The sequence below is a fragment of the Stegostoma tigrinum genome, chromosome 36, assembly GCF_030684315.1.
Source record: "Stegostoma tigrinum isolate sSteTig4 chromosome 36, sSteTig4.hap1, whole genome shotgun sequence".
NCBI lineage: Eukaryota > Metazoa > Chordata > Chondrichthyes > Orectolobiformes > Stegostomatidae > Stegostoma > Stegostoma tigrinum.
In genome coordinates, this window is record NC_081389.1 from 9,797,311 (window position 1) to 9,814,343 (window position 17,033).

Consider the following 17,033-nt stretch of genomic DNA (forward strand, 5'->3'; position numbering starts at 1 on the left):
CACAACACATTCATGAGGGGAGATAGAGTCTCTACTATTTCAAAGTTGCAGCTTGTCAGAGAAGTAATTACATCATAGAACAAGGCCATCGGACCCACTGAGGGCAATGACAGCTCTCTGCAGAACAATCAGTCAGGCCTATTCCCAAAAGCCCTCCAGCTCCCTTTTGAAACCATTGATTTCTTACCATTGTGGATGTGGGCACAGTTACAATGTTTTAAAAGCGCTTAGATAAGTACATGAATAGGAAAAGATTGGAGGGATATGGGCCAGGAGCAGGCAGGTGGGACCACTTTCATTTGAGATTATGGTTGGCATAGATTGGTTGGACTGAAGGGTCTGTTTCCATTCTGTATGACTCTATGACATGGACTAGTGGGAAAAAAGACTCACTACTCAACCCTTTGAGCAATTAAAGAAAGAATGTGCCCCCTAGCTGTGGTGGGTCTCGAACCAGGGAATACAGTCTCAGGCAAAGGGGTTGGCCGTTTAGGACTAACTCAGAAGACTCCCTGGAATTTCTATAGCCCAGAGGCTCTGGAAGCTCAGCTGCCGAATCGGATCAAGACAATTCCAAAGATTCTGGAAATGAATGGCATTAAGGGATATGGGGATAGTGCAGGACATTGAAAGTGAGGCAGACGGGTCAACTGTGATCTAGATGGCAGTGCAGCCTCGAGAGGCTGAATGGCCCACTCCAGTTCTGACATTCCTAAAAATGTATGAACTTTTCACAGCCAAGACAATACGCACCACATAGATTGGATCGTGAACACAGTTCCGATTTTATTCATTTGATGCTGTGGACACACAACAGTGAAACACTGTAAATGCCCACTTTAACCACTGCAGTGTACAATCACATTCATTGTAATCAATGAAATAACAGCCCCATATCCCGTTGATGGTCATTGGTGATCGATACAGTGACATAGCCCATACCATCCTCCTGCACATGTCACTCAATGTTGCTTTCTCCGAAATGAGCAGCCTAGACAAAACAGAAAATAGAATCATGACAAAGTACAAGCACACCATTGGTTGGGCTGAATGGCCTAATTCTGTGCTGTAATTTTCCATGTAATTGCCTTAATCTTTCCAAAAACCCTGACGACACCACCCTTGCAGAAAACTGACTTCAACCAAGCTCCCTGCACATAGCCAGACTGCGGGATGTTGTGGTATTCTATAAACAATCAGATTAAATCGAGTAAAGTCTAATTATAAGCTCAATTGTTCCACTATCCAGGCTGGCCTGTCACAATGCTTCTGTTATATGTTGTCCCTCTCTCTCCCATCAGGCCTCACTCTGTCAGCCATCTTGTTTCACTCAACCTCACCGTCACACAGCACAGCCCAGAGACACGAAAATCCACCAAGGCAACCCTCACAAATACAACAGCTCGGGGTCACAGAGACTGGGTCATTCGGGGTCACGGAGTCCGGGTCAGCTTGGGGGTCACTGAGTCCAGGTCAGCTCGGGGTCACGGAGACTGGGTCAGCTCAGGGTCACAGGGTCTGGGTCAGCTTGGGGTCGGGGGTCTGGGTCAGGTCAGAGTCAGCTCGGGGTCATGGGGTCTGGGTCAGCTCGGGGTCACGGAGACTGGGTCAGGTCAGGGTCATGGGGTCTCGGTCAGGTCAGGGTCATGGGGTCTGGGTCAGGTCAGGGTCATGGGTCAGGTCAGGGTCACGAAGACTGGGTCAGCTCGGGGTCACGGAGTCTGGGTCAGCTCGGGGTCATGGGGTCTGGGTCAGCTCGGGGTCACAGACATGTGTGGGAATCAATGAAGAGTCACAAAATTAGGTCCTGATAGGCACAGTGTGTTACTGTTGGCATCATTAACAACAAGGGAAACTGAATGTGAAGGGACAGCCTGCTTCTCTCCTTTAAAAATCATCTTTCTCAGGTCAAAGGTTTCTCTGACAAGGCACCATGTTGAACTGCTGTAACCGACCTCTCGGTGCTGATAGGGAGGTGCTGAGGGTCACTGCTTGACCCAGTAGCAGTGAAAGAGACTTTCGTTGCGATCGGTTATGGGCAGAAACGTGTAATATTAGGAAAAGTGGTCCATTACTGTCAGGGCATTACACTGGGTGGAGTTAATGTGGGAACAGATCAGAATAGACCATCCGTGTGTCCAGGCTCACCCCCACCTGGTAAAACCTGCATTAAAACACACTCACCCCGACCAGCACACACATGGCTTCAAGTAAATTTAGAACTGGGAGTAAAATCTTGGAAATTCTTCTTGGATCCCCTTAGTTTAAGCTGAGTCCAGATCTCCCCTCCCAACCCAGCTAAATCTCCACCTCACAAAAACCTTCCAAGATATCCACACTTCTCCTTTTGATTTTGATTTCTCTGTGGTTGTTGACCATGCCTTCAACCTGAGTCTCTGAAACTCCCTCCCTAAACATTTCCACCTGGCTACCTCTCTCTGTCTTCCTTTCAGACCTCTGACCAAGGAACTGGTCCATTTATCATCACTTTATCTGACATGCACTCAAAACATTTCGGATTTATCCTCTGGTTTTACACTGCTTAAAGGCACAATATAAATGCCTACTGTTACTGGGAGAGCCTGAGGTACCAGAAAGGCACCAATGTTCCAAAGGACTGTGATCCTCAGATTCCACGATTACCTTCAGTGAGCCGGGCCTTGCCACCAGTGGGCTGGCACAGAACCGTGGAGCATCCAACACACAGCACCACCGTCTGAGCATGGCTGAACACCGTTGTGATCTTGTAGCAGCCTAGGCAAACAAAAACACAAACAGTGTCACTCATTTACGCTGACAGCAGCAGGCACTGCTAAAGGGGGTCAGGCGCTGCTAAAGGGGGTCAGGCGCTGCTGAAGGGGGGCAGGCGCTGCTGAAGGGGGGCAGGCGCTGCTGAAGGGGGACAGGCGCTGCTGAAGGGGGACAGGCGCTGCTGAAGGGGGACAGGCGCTGCTGAAGGGGGACAGGCGCTGCTGAAGGGGGACAGGCGCTGCTGAAGGGGGACAGGCGCTGCTGAAGGGGGACAGGCGCTGCTGAAGGGGGACAGGCGCTGCTGAAGGGGGACAGGCGCTGCTGAAGGGGGACAGGCGCTGCTGAAGGGGGACAGGCGCTGCTGAAGGGGGACAGGCGCTGCTGAAGGGGGACAGGCGCTGCTGAAGGGGGACAGGCGCTGCTGAAGGGGGACAGGCGCTGCTGAAGGGGGACAGGCGCTGCTGAAGGGGGACAGGCGCTGCTAAAGGGGGGCAGGCGCTGCTAAAGGGGGGCAGGCGCTGCTAAAGGGGGGCAGGCGCTGCTAAAGGGGGGCAGGCGCTGCTAAAGGGGGGCAGGCGCTGCTAAAGGGGGACAGGCGCTGCTAAAGGGGGACAGGCGCTGCTCAAGGGGGACAGGCGCTGCTCAAGGGGGACAGGCGCTGCTCAAGGGGGACAGGCGCTGCTCAAGGGGGACAGGCGCTGCTCAAGGGGGACAGGCGCTGCTCAAGGGGGACAGGCGCTGCTCAAGGGGGACAGGCGCTGCTCAAGGGGGACAGGCGCTGCTCAAGGGGGACAGGCGCTGCTCAAGGGGGACAGGCGCTGCTCAAGGGGGACAGGCGCTGCTCAAGGGGGACAGGCGCCGCTCAAGGGGGACAGGCGCCGCTCAAGGGGGACAGGCGCCGCTCAAGGGGGACAGGCGCCGCTCAAGGGGGACAGGCGCCGCTCAAGGGGACAGGCGCCGCTCAAGGGGGACAGGCGCCGCTAAAGGGGGGCAGGCGCCGCTAAAGGGGGGCAGGCGCCGCTAAAGGGGGGCAGGCGCCGCTAAAGGGGGACAGACGCCGCTGAAGGGGGACAGACGCCGCTGAAGGGGGACAGACGCCGCTGAAGGGGGACAGACGCCGCTGAAGGGGGACAGACGCCGCTGAAGGGGGGCAGGCGCCGCTGAAGGGGGGCAGGCGCTGTTAAAGGGGGACAGGCGCTGTTAAAGGGGGACAGGCGCTGTTAAAGGGGGACAGGCGCTGTTAAAGGGGGACAGGCGCTGTTAAAGGGGGACAGGCGCTGTTAAAGGGGGACAGGCGCTGCTAAGGGGGGACAGGCGCTGCTAAGGGGGGACAGGCGCTGCTAAGGGGGGACAGGCGCTGCTAAGGGGGGACAGGCGCTGCTAAGGGGGGACAGACGCTGCTAAGGGGGGACAGACACTGCTAAGGGGGGACAGACACTGCTAAGGGGGGACAGACACTGCTAAGGGGGGACAGACACTACTAAGGGGGGACAGACACTACTAAGGGGGGACAGACACTACTAAGGGGGGACAGACACTGCTAAAGGGGAACAGACCCTGCTAAAGAGGATAGGTACTCCTAAAGGGGAACAGACTCTGCTAAAGGGGAGCAGACAATGCTGCTAGCTGTTAGCGACTCCCATTGGTGCCCTATTTCGGTGCTGTGGTGAAAATCACTCTCACGTCGAATTCAGACTGTTGTGGCTTTAAGTCCCAAACTCGATGCTGAGGCATGAAATGGTGGAGACTGTGGGATTACTCCTGTACAGGTAGCTGTTGTGTTTCTGAACACAAAATTAGACCAAGGCCCTTACAACCCTCTCTAATGGACGTAAGGATTCTATTGCACTGTGTAAGAGGAAAGCAGGCAGTATATCCTGGCCAGTATTTACGTATCCCTCAGCCAAGCGCTGGAAATAGATGATCGAGACATTTCCGCACTGCTGGCTGTTGGAGTTTGCCATTCATAGATTACTCGCTGCAAGCCCAGAATTAGAATCATGCCAGCCCTTCATAGACTGTTAAGTGATTTGGGATGTCCTGTGGTTGTGAAAAACATTCTTATCTTTTATTCCTCAGGTCATGGGCCCTTGAACAGGGAGGTTTACTTGGTTAATTTGCAAGGGCAGTTCAGAGTCACCTACATTGCTATGTGCCACAGGCATGTGGTTGTGTGAATTGGATTGAGTCCAGATTCCCTTATTGACAATAATGGGTATCAGATACTTAACAAATCTAGCGACCAATAAACAAGTGAATCTGCCAAAGTTCAGAGCTCTGAATTTGTCCAGAATTTCAGTTGAATAAATTTGGAGAGAAACAAAGAAAGGACTAACAGGTGAATCCTGCCCTTGGCTTTATGTAATTTATCGTTGTCACGTGTGCCTAAGTACAGTGAAAAGCTTTGTTTTGTGAGCAGTACAGGCAGATCGTAGCAAACAAGGACATACAGATCATAGGGTGCTTAGACACAATACAAGGTCACACTGCACAGGAGGTGCATGAAGCAAGATCATTAGATTTGAGATTTAAGAGAACATTATTAGTAATCTTTACAGACTTAGAATTTAGGTTTAAAAGTCGGAATGGCTTTAGGAAATGTGAGAAAAAGATCTGCTGTAGATGTGGATTGCAAAATGTTGCCCTGTGTCAGCACCATCTTAGACCGCTGCCTGCTCATTCCACAATGAGGATGTTAAGCTCTTTTCAGTTATTTGGTTGCTATGAGGATCTTACCTAAAAACTCAAGTTAAATAATGTTGGAACTGCTTGTGAGTTTCCAAAGATTGGATTGATACTGAACATCACATAGTGATGTACCCACAACTCACTCAGTTCTGAAGAAGGGTCATTGAACTTGAAACATTACCACTGCTTTCTCCCCACAGATGCTGCCAGACTTGTAGGGTTTCTTCAGCAGTTTCCAATGTTGTAACATACAATGCCAACTTTTCAATCCAGATTTCTGCTAAAGAGCCACTAATGCTTTGAATAATTCTTAGTTGCACTAAACCAACGCATTTTCTGTCAAGCACTCCATGTCTTCAAAAACACTGTGTCTTAACACAAAGGAAAGGCCATAAAAAAATCCTGCAGACCTTCATATATTGATTGTATTTGATAAAATTGACATTTGTTTGTGTGATGCTAACAGTTACATCATGTTAACGGTCAGTAATGGAAGAGGCTCGTGCTGGAGAGCAGAGAGAGCCTCTGCCTCTCAGAGAGAAGCTCCTGGTCCCACTCCAGGACTAGATGACCAAAGATATATTAATAGGAACATGCAAATTAGGAGAAGCAGACCATTCAGCCACTTAATCCTGCACTGCCACATTTTAGTATCATAGCCACAATTCAACTTTCCTGCCAACCCTTTGATTCTTGCGTTTGTCAACAATTCATCCACCTCTGCCTTAGAAAATATTCAAAGGCCTCCAATGCTTTCTAGGGAAGAGTGTTCCAAAAACTCCGAGAGAGAGCAAAATATTCTCATCTCAATTTTAAACAGGAGACCCCGTGTTATTTCCACTGTGTCCTCTAGGTCTGGTCTTCCTGCAAAAGAATACAACATTCCAGCAGCGAACCTGTCAAGTCCCCTCAGGATCTTTGGTGTTCCAGTAAAAGCAGGTGATTCTTGACAGTGACCATGTTTGACACAAAGTGGTGCCTCTCAGGCTACAGGCTTTAATGGCAGACTAGCAACCTGTTCCAGCACAGTCGCTACTGGAACAGACGCTAGCATGAGATTCACCGGCCCCCTGCCTTACTAGAGAGGGGGAAAGCTAAAGGGCAGTAACCAGTCTCAGGGATTAATAGCCATCGCAAGTAGCCCTGAGGTGGTGGGTGACCTTTGACCTTAGAGAGAGACAGAACTCAGAGTCAAGCACACTGGAGTCCCGCAGTGTTAGACTGAGGAAGGACAGCTGCTTTCCCTCCCTCAGGCAACACGAGTGAACCAGCTGGCTTTTCCTTAGGAAAAGGAAAAATGTTGGCAATGATGAAGCAGAGGTGAGCTCATTGGAACAACGATGGTGGAAGGCGCTCTCGTGTCTAAGAATTTTCTCTCTGGACGAGGAGCCAGAGACAGGCAAGCAGTTGGACTCCGTCAGCTACAGGTTAGTGACATCCAGCAAACGTGAGGGACTTAACCTGGGAAGCATGAGCAGAGGAGAACGGCAACAAGACCCTTAGGTCAGTGCACATGGTAACAGCTCCAACAACAACTTACAGCCGCACCTGATAACCATCTCACATCTGCCTCTCACAGGTAACAAAGTGTGAAGCTGGATGAACACAGCAGGCCAAGCAGCATCTGAGGAGCAGGAAAGCTGATGTTTTGGGCCCAGACCTCTCACAGTACAGGTCTAGGGGGAGTTTGTTCTCCATTATACCGTCACCCAGCTGGATGGAATCCCCAGAACAGGAACAGTTCCATACGGTTGTATCTTGGCAACCACCGCTTCGGTTCCCAATCACTCTTCAACCAAATCCACATGGTGTGCATGCTTTATCCAGGTTAGCTACAGGCCCCTTATTGACAGGATGATCAATCAGAAATGCATCTGACCCGAAATCACCGAAAATAATGAGCTGTTGCTGAGTGAAGACTATGCTGTCAACAACAGTAATTGAAACCGAAAGACCTTCGGATGCTGTAAATCAGGAACAAAAACAGAAGTTGCTGGAAAATCTCAGCAGGTCTGGCAGCATCTGTGAAGGAGAAAACAGAGTTAACGTTTTGAGTCCGGTGATCTTTCAGCTCTGAGAAAGGGCCACTGCCCTGAAACTTTCACTCTGATTTTTTTTTTCCTTCACAGATGCTGCCAGACCTGCTGAGCTTTTCCAGCAACTTCTGTTTTTGTTCCTGTCAACAACAGTACCTGAGTACCTAACAAACACAAATCCACGCGACATATTCGAGCTATTTATGTGCCTCTTTATCTCAATCCGGGGTGAAAGTCCACACTATACGTGCTGTCTCTGGCTGGCTCCTGGTTACCAGGGCTGAATTAGGAGGACAACTGCGCAAACTTGGTTTACTGTCTTTTGAGTTTACGAAATTGAGGAGTGGCCTGACCAGGGTGTTCAAAATGGTAAAGTGGCACAGTGCGGTGGACACAGAGAAACGGATATCTCCTTGGGAGGAAATCAAGAATCAAAGGCCATAATCTTAAAATTACAGCCTCTCTGTTCAGGATCGAAATCGGGATCACACCGTGGGAAATCTGAAACTCTCCCCCTTTAAAGGCTTGGGATGTTAGTACTGGAATATGTGGAGGGAGTTTCAAACTTAACAACAGTTATTTGTTCAGTAGGGATGTAGGGATAAGGAGCTGGTTAGCTCAGTTGGCTGGATGGCTGGTCCATGGCTCTAACCACAGGTTCAATTCCGGCAGCAGCTGAGATTTATCACAAACGTCCTGCCTTCTGAACCTTACCCCTCACCTTATGACCCTCAGGTCAAACCCACAACTACTGGTCTCTCTCTAATGAGATAGAGTACTCTCTGGGAATGCAGTGACTTCCCTTAACATTTGAGATTAGATTTTATTGTCATGTGTACTCAAGTACAGGGTACAGAAGTACAGCGAAAAGTGTACAATGTCACCATACATACAGCACTATCTTAGGTACAAAGGTACCAAAGTACAAATTCTTAGTTACAGATGTACAAAACGAAATAAGTAAGTTTAAAAGTTCAGCTCTACAGTCTTCTTCGAATAAAAGTAGAAAAATAAAGACGTTAAAAGGTCAAAGGGATGCGGAGTAAAGATGATAAACCTGCTGGAGATATGGATTGCCCTCCTAAGGTTTTGTGGGCACAGGGAGTGTGCACCTCTGGACCTCTGGAGTTGAAGCTCTGGGTTCAAATCCCATAGCAGGACTTGTTGGCCACAGAAAGTACATCACAATGCAGTCAAACCAGTTGCCTATTAATGTTTCTGATTAAATCCTGTGATAGGAGAGGGGGATGCTCCTGCTTATCCAGAACTGACGCAACTCAACTACCTCCCACTTTAACAGATTCCACACGCAGGCTGCCATCATTCTCATTCTGAGACACTAACACTCACAGATTAGCCACAATCTAATGAAATGGTGTTACAGGTTTCTGGCGGGAACAGGGCTGAATCGTCTGCTCCAGTCATTATGTGACTTCACTTTGAACAAAGATCTGAGAGCCATTTCAATGGAGGTGGACTGATCAAAACACATGTTGCTACAGAACTGCACCCTCTTAATCCCAACAAATTTCAATTGGAACATTTTCACCAGAGAGATTATGCACAAATCTGAAGAACCTCAGTTACAGCATGAATCGTTTTTTCAAACATAGCTATTCATTCTTAATTGAAGAAGGTATCTCAATATGTTAGATCCCCGCTTGTCATGACCCTGTTGAAAGAGGGGGGAGACAATGGCCTAGTGGAATTATCGCTAGACTATTAACCCAGAGATGCAGATAAATGCCGCGGGGACCAGGTTTCAAATCCTGACATTGCAGTTAGTGTTGTTTGAATTCAATAATAATCTGGAATTAAGAGTCCAATAATGACCATTACTGATGGTCAGGGGGGAAAAATACCCCATCTGGTTCACTAATGTCCTTTAGGGAAGGAAATCTGCCAACTTTAGCTGGCCTGGCCTACATGTGACTCCAGACCCCCAGCAATGTGGCTGGCTGTTAAGATATTAGGGATGGGTGTTAAATGCTGGCCAAGCCAGTGATGTGAAAATCCCATGAATGAAACACAAATCCCTCAGTGTTAACCAGTACTTTTCTCTGTAATGGTTTTGGTAGTTTTGTCAAAACAGTGTGGAGCTGGAGGGACACGGCAGGCCAGGCAGCATCAGAGGAGCAGGAAAGTCAACGTTTCAGGTTTACACCCTTCATCGGGTAATTCTGTGATATAAACCCAGAGCTGAGATTCCACGCACAAAGTTCAGCGATATCTGGTTAGTCATTGCTTAACACCCCAGAAAAAAAAAACAACCATTCAAGCCAGCAGACTGTATGCGGAGACCACCGGCTCATTCAGAAGCAGAATCCTGACATCAGGGGCAGAAATCGTGGGGCAGAATGTAACAAGATGAGAGGCTGAGGGAAGATATCATGATTTACAAACCGTCCCCGCTTCATGATCAGGGCGTACACACCCTGCGCTTACCTGGGCACTTGACATCCATGAAGTAGGAGTTTGGGCTTTGAACCAAACGCTTTTTCTTGTGCTGTCTCCGCTCTGCTTCTGGAGACGGGTTTAACAAATCCTTAGCCAACTGCAAATTGTAAGGGATAAGGAAAATCATCTTAATCTCAGTGACATACATGAAATTCACGGTGAATGGGGGAGGGGGGGGGAGAACAGGAGATTGGGTGGTAAGATACTAGAGGATGTATTTTGTGAGTTGGAATGGTAACTATTCCAGTCTGTATCTATTTTCCAATAAATGCAAGGACTATTTTATGGAAACCCAAACATGCCTGAATTTTTCTTGAGAATATGATATGCCAGAAACAAAAACATTTCAGAACCTTGAGGATGTCCCAAAGCATTTTACTGACAGTACTTCTGAGCTGCAGCCAGTGGTATAAGATAGGAAACACACAGGCTATTTACACACAGCCTGAGCCCACGAATATCAATGTGTTCCTCGGTGGGGAACCTGTTTTCATGAAGTCAGTTGAAGATAAATATTGACCAGGGCACTGAGAAATCCTCCCTAGCCACATCCCCCTCCCCAAACTCCTGTCTGAGCCAGACTGCCAGTACATTTCACACCTAGTGTTTTGTGACTGACAGCTCGTCAGGTTCTAACATCCTCAAGCCCTGCCCCGCACAATAAAAACACTGTTTACATAAATAATAAAGGAAAAGCAGACTACCCCACTGCCATTGCTCATCCCCACCCCCAGCCCCGAACTGACTCCATTTTGTGACATCTCATGACAAGTTAGATGCTCCGTCAGCGATGCCTACTTATGATGCAGGGAGACACTCGGAGAGACATCACCCATCAATGAAAATATGCAACACAGGACTGCTCAGGCGCACGTTCACAATACTGTGATGGAGAGACACCTGAGATGGGCAAGGCACATAGTCCACTTCCCGGCTCTATGGCCCACCAGGGATGACTACAGAACGGGCACTACCATGTGGATGACCCAGCAAAGTTGTGCTTTAGGAAGACCTTCAAGAACAGGGTATCCCTTCGGTTTGAGTGACTCAGACTGCAGTGGACCTGGGCTGGAGCCATGCCTCGCATACACCAGACAAACTAAGTCTCAGCAAGTCATCACAAGAAAAGCCAAAACTCTCGAACTCTAGAGTTGAAGGGAAGCATGTCAAGCTTTGCCAGAAACTGTGTCACCCAGTTTAATTGTTTAATTAGCTTTATAGGATAATCAGCCTTGTGGTTACACAACATGGACAAATCTTCATAGAAGACTTTAGAAAATCAACAGCTGAAAAACATCAGCTCTCACTTTCCAAAAATGAAATTTATTGGCTAATAAACTTGCCATGACACAACTGCAGTGTCTGTACTCCGATCCATGTTGACTGGGCACAAGGTACCCAACTGTTCAGTGCCCGGTGACATACCAGGATATAGTTTCCTCACCACATACGGATTTTAGTTACTGCTCATGTAATGTACATAGTTATTCGCTGTTTGTTCACCTTACAATACAAGCCTCTGGGCCACTTGCCCAATCATTCCCAGTTCTTGTGATACTCAGTCAACTCAGTTATCAGCCCCATACAAAACAGGTTAAGTAATGTCAGACAGTGAGCTTACACTCAAAGCACCTAAGGTTTTGCACCCAGGCTAATCTCGGATTGAGTGTGAGCCGACTTCCCCACTACATTTCACTTTGCTCCACCATCAGTTCGTGGCCAGATTCTGAAACCGTGTTTATGCTCTAGCTGCGGTGTGTACGGAAGACGTCACTTCACTCACGTGACAGCTGCGCCTTTGATATAAATAGAAGTGATGGGCTTGGTTTCCAGACGCTAGCTCCATTCTCATGCAGCCAGGGTTTGGGTTTTCCATTCAGCCAGTGACTGCCCAACTGCACCCAATAATGGCACCCATCCAAAACACACAGACACACACACACACATATGCACACAGACACACATGCACATGCGCACACACACACAGACATATAAGTGCACACACGCAAGTGCATACAGACACACACATACACACTCAGAGACAGACAGTCAGACAGACACACACACATGCACACACAGGCGGACAAACACACACATACACACAGTCACTAACGCGCAGTCATGCACACACGCGCGCACACACAAACACACACGCGCAGACACACACAGACACACAAGCAGACAGGCACACACGCACACAGACATGCACACACACACATGTACAGATAGACACACGCAGACACACACACAGACAAACAGACATGCACACGCACACAGGCATGCACACGCACACACAAACAGACACACACACACGTACAGATAGACACACACACAGACACACACACACATACACACATGCACACACAGAAAGACACACACACACACACACACAGACACATGCACATACAGACAGACAGACACACAGGCAGACACACACACACATACATGCTAACACACACACAGACAGACACACACATACATGCACACACAGACAGACACACACACAGGCACATGCACACACAGACACACACGCACACACAGACAGACATACACACACGCTCACACATGCACACACAGACACACACACACACACAGACAGACATACACACACGCTCACACATGCACACACAGACACACACACACAGACACACACACATGCACGCACAGACACACAGACATACACACACGCACACACAGACAGACACACACACATGCATGCACACACAGACACATATACACATACAGATACTCACCATTTATACACACACATGAATGGATGATTTATTGTCGCTTACATTTTACAGTGAATAATAAAGTGAAAAACTCAAACTGTCACCACAATCTAGCGCCAGTTTGTATAGTTTAAGAATTAAAAGGATAAAACTGGAATAACTGGGAGAGAGTCCTGAGCCCTGCACTGCCACCCTCTTCCACTGCCTCGCCACCACCGCACACACTGGACCCACCAACATAGGGGTTGCCACTCTTTAGGCACCATCTCTTCACTGTTTAGCCCACATCGTCTATGCTGGTGCCAGCTCCAGTGCTGAATCCGCTCTTGCCCCACAACCAGGTGACCCCAGCTCTGCTGCCGACTCAATGTTGCCAGGGGTGCCCACTCTGCGAGCAGGAATCCCTGGCTCCGCTGGCCGACCCGGCCTCCGTTTGTCAGGGGCTCTGGCCACCCTCCTGCGAGATGTCACCTTGCCAGTGCAGCCATCTTGAGGAAAGGCATCCTTTCTTCATTCTTTGAGTGAATTGTTTGGACACTTAAGAGACATTGCTGTTGGTCTGGAATCACAAGTAGGCAAGACCAGGCGAGGCTGGCAGATTTCCTTCTCTGCAGGACATGAATGAACCAGTTGGGTTTTTACAACAACTGAAGATAGCTTCATGGTCACTGCTAATGAGAATAGCTCTTTAATTCCAGCTTTATTCATTGATTTTAAATTCCGCACACAGCAGGATTTGAACACATCTCCCCAGAGTTTCAGCCTCTGGATTACTGATCCTGTGACAATACCATTCTCCCACCATGTCCCCTAAAGGTGGACGGTCCATGTAAGAAGATGGACTTGCAGCAAATACAATTCACTGGGGACAGATATCTACCCTCACTGAAGCCTGGAGAAACCAATCCAGGCTTTGCCTATAACAAAAGCTTTGCAGTTGGGTTATAACTCACTCAGAGATAGCAAGAACTGCCGATGCTGGAGTCAGAGATAACACAGTGTGGAGCTGAAGAAGGGTCCTGACCTGAAACGTCAACTTTCCTGCTCCTCTGATGCTGCCTGGCCTGCTGCGTTCCTCCAGCTCCACACGGTGTTATCAAGGTTATGAGGTGATATCTTGCGTTGTTGTTTTCCATGTTGCCAAGCTGCTGTTGCTATGCATAGCCATGGTGACACAAGCTGGTCCAGACACCATGTCACTGTTTATCTCATCATTGGCTAGCGAGCCCCAGCTGCGACATGGAGATGGCACAGGATAGCAAACTCACCAGCGTCCCTTCTGCAGAGCTTCGGTTATCCAACAAATTGATTAGGCTGTCTCACTGGCCAGGAATATTCCTAGATATACCACCAGCATCAAACCTGAGAATGTGTCTGAACTAGCACACCCCCTCTGCTTGCTGGATACCTACAGGCTTGCAGGCTCTGCCTTTGCAAGGACTGAGCAACATGTGCCTTCGTTGTCCCACAAGGTGTCCCTGCTGGGGGCGTGGAGGGTGCAGCTGGTTATATAAACCTTGCCAATTCAACGCAAAAAGTGGGTGACACAGTGGCTCAGTGGTTAGCACTGCTGCCACACAGCATCAGGGACTTGGGTTTGATTCCACCCTCAGGCACCTGTCTGTGTGGTGTTTACGCATTCTCCCCCGCGTCTGTGTGGGTTTCCTCTGGGTGCTCCGGCTTCCTGCCACAGTCCAACCATGTGCAAGGTAGGTGGATTGGCCAGGCTAAATTGCCTAGACTAGGCTGGCCAGCCATGGGAAATACATGGACAGGGTCAGAGGCTCTCGAGAGGCTCAGTGCAGACTGGATGGGCTGAATGGCATCTTCCTTTGTTGTGGGTTTCTACAACAATGGTGTAGTTGTAACATCACTCGTTCATTAATATTGAGGCCACTGAAACCAGGTTAAAGTCCATAAATAAATCCAGCTAACAAGGTAACTCCAGACCCACAGGAGCCTGGCTAACCCTGCCTCGCCACCAGTGCCCGCACTCCATAAAAGAATAAGGGGGGGGGGTGTTAGGGGAAACAATCCTTTCAGATAAAAATATTGCTTTTCAAATCGGGTAGCCAACATTCCCCTTCTCTATCACCCGGAAGGCAAGATCAGCAGGCTTTAGCGGAATCTTGCTGAGCCTCCCCCCCCCCGCTCCCCACCCCCACACAAACTTACACCATCCCACGGCAACAGCAACCCTATTCCACCAAACATCTAATCCAAGCAAAACAAAACTGAAAGAACTGCGGATGTTGTCAACCAGGGGGAGAAAACGGAAGTTGCTGGAAAAGCTCAGCTGGTCTGGCAGCATCTGTGAAGAAAAAAAAATCAAAGGGTTAACATTTCGGGTCCGCTGACCCTTCCTCAAGGCATCAAATATCTAAACCATTTGTCCCTGGCCTCTGCAGGCGGCGGAGAGAGGGGACGTCCCGAAGAAGGCGCTAACTAAATGCAAGTGCTGGAGGGGAAATTCACTGCTCGAAAGAACCCAAAGCTCGGTGTTTGGAGGGGAATGTTTCTGGGATTTCCAAACCCGGGAGATCAAACACACATTCCCAGACTGAGTGGGTAGACAACGCCTATAAAATCGAGAAGCGAGCGAAGGTTAGTAGCCATGGGGCAGGTTTGAAATGGAAAACACAGAAGGCATGCTGCATTTGGGTTTGTTTTTCTGCAGAACGCAGCCAATGTTTAATTTCTGATAAAATCTCAAACTTTCTCTCGTTCCCCATCACTATGCAGGTACTAAAAATGTTAAGATGTCCCTTTTTTGATGACAGCACGATGGATCCATCACTTAATAGTTTTCCTGGGAGCTGTCGTGCTGGGGCATGGGGGAGGAGACAGAATGCACGCTGAACTTTCCAGACACATCCCTGACGTTGTTTTCAAGTCGAGAGCTCATCGACCTGAAACGCACACTCCACAGATGTTCCCAGACCCGCTGCTGAATATTTCCAGCCTGTTTTCGTTCCGTTTCACTTTCAGATCTTCGGTAATCCCCAATGTTTTGCCTCCCGCACTGTTTAACTTTCATTTTGACACGTGTTTAAAGTTCAGGTTTGTTGGGATTTGGGCAGGAAGGCAGATGGGAAATAGCGGGTGGGATTGATAAGACCGTGAAAACTTTCTTCTCCCCCCCAAAAAAAAAACATTGCCCTAACTGGCTGTAGAGCCAGAAGGAAAATAATTTACAATTCTCTCTGGCCCTGGGTCGAAAGACAGGCCTGTGCTCTGTGCTCAGTTTCAATGTATCCGAGCCGCGCGCGTTACCTTGTGTCTGAAATGTATCGAGTGAAATGTTACAGGTACCAACTCACAGGCATGTCCGCCGGTGGGATCGGGTGGGATCAACCCTCCTCTCAAAACGATCAGCAAGATCACAGCCAACACAAAACACACGCACACCGAGCCGCCTCTGCCAGCCCAGAGAGCTGATGTAAACACGTGAAACTTCCGCTTCCTCCCATCCAAAGCAATGATCGTAAAAGTGGGATCAGAAGTTTGGATTGTAAACTTGACTCCTCATGAACTGAACTGAAGAATCGTGGCTATCCAAACCACGTTGAATCAACGTAGTTAAAAAGTTACAGCGTGGACTCCTAGAAATCTTTTTTTGTCTTTACAATTTTCTTCTTTAAAAAGAATTAACATTCATAATTGTTTGTGATTTATAGGACAGGTCAGCACAGAAACATTCTAAATTAATCCCACCTGCCTGCACATGATTCATTATTGCTCTACTCCCTGCCTTAAACTTTGCTAATTTATCTGCTTTTAATATCTCCCGTGGCATCATATCCCAGGCCATACCGCCTTCTGTGTAAAACTTCATTCACACATCTTTACATGTTTTTCCCGTCCCACCTTAAACTTACGGCCCTCTTGTATTTGACATTTCCACCCCGGGAAAAAACATTCGCAACTATCAACCCTATCCATGTCTCTCATAATTCTACTTCTTTCAGGTTGCGTCTTGGCCTGATTTCAAACAAAAATGTCTTTGGACCACTGACGTTTGCAAAAATTAATTAACATTTGTTTGGAAAGGATACACTGGAAAAAAAATCAGGTTTATCAGATTCAGGAATGCAATGAATGCAGAGCATTATTACAGGGCCAGAAAAAAATGCCAATCAGCCCATTAGTTGCAACTCAGTTCATGTTAGTAACTGCTTAATATAGAAGAACATGTCTCAACCAGTCGGCAAGATAATTAAATGCTTCTGGAAGACCACTGAACAGCGCACGTGAATCAAGTTAAGGCTTTCTAACGTGGGGTCTCAAATTAAAATTTTGGGGTTGTGAGATCAGAGGCAGAAACAGCCTCTGCAGAGCTCCGACTCCCAACAGGCGCTCGATCGCTCCG

At 48.3% G+C, this 17,033-nt stretch overlaps 1 protein-coding gene across 1 annotated transcript; it reads right to left on the reverse strand.

The window, feature by feature from the left end:
- Positions 1 to 761: 761 nt before the first annotated feature.
- Positions 762 to 16,120, reverse strand: LOC125446886 (small ribosomal subunit protein eS27-like). The gene is made up of 4 exons (XM_048520865.1): positions 15,985 to 16,120; positions 9,921 to 10,029; positions 2,644 to 2,754; positions 762 to 991 (listed from the first exon to the last, which is right to left on the reverse strand). The coding sequence occupies exons 1-4, from the start codon at positions 15,988 to 15,990 to the stop codon at positions 963 to 965; spliced, it is 255 nt and encodes an 84-aa protein (XP_048376822.1). The 5' UTR covers positions 15,991 to 16,120; the 3' UTR covers positions 762 to 962.
- Between the last annotated feature and the right edge of the window lie 913 nt (positions 16,121 to 17,033).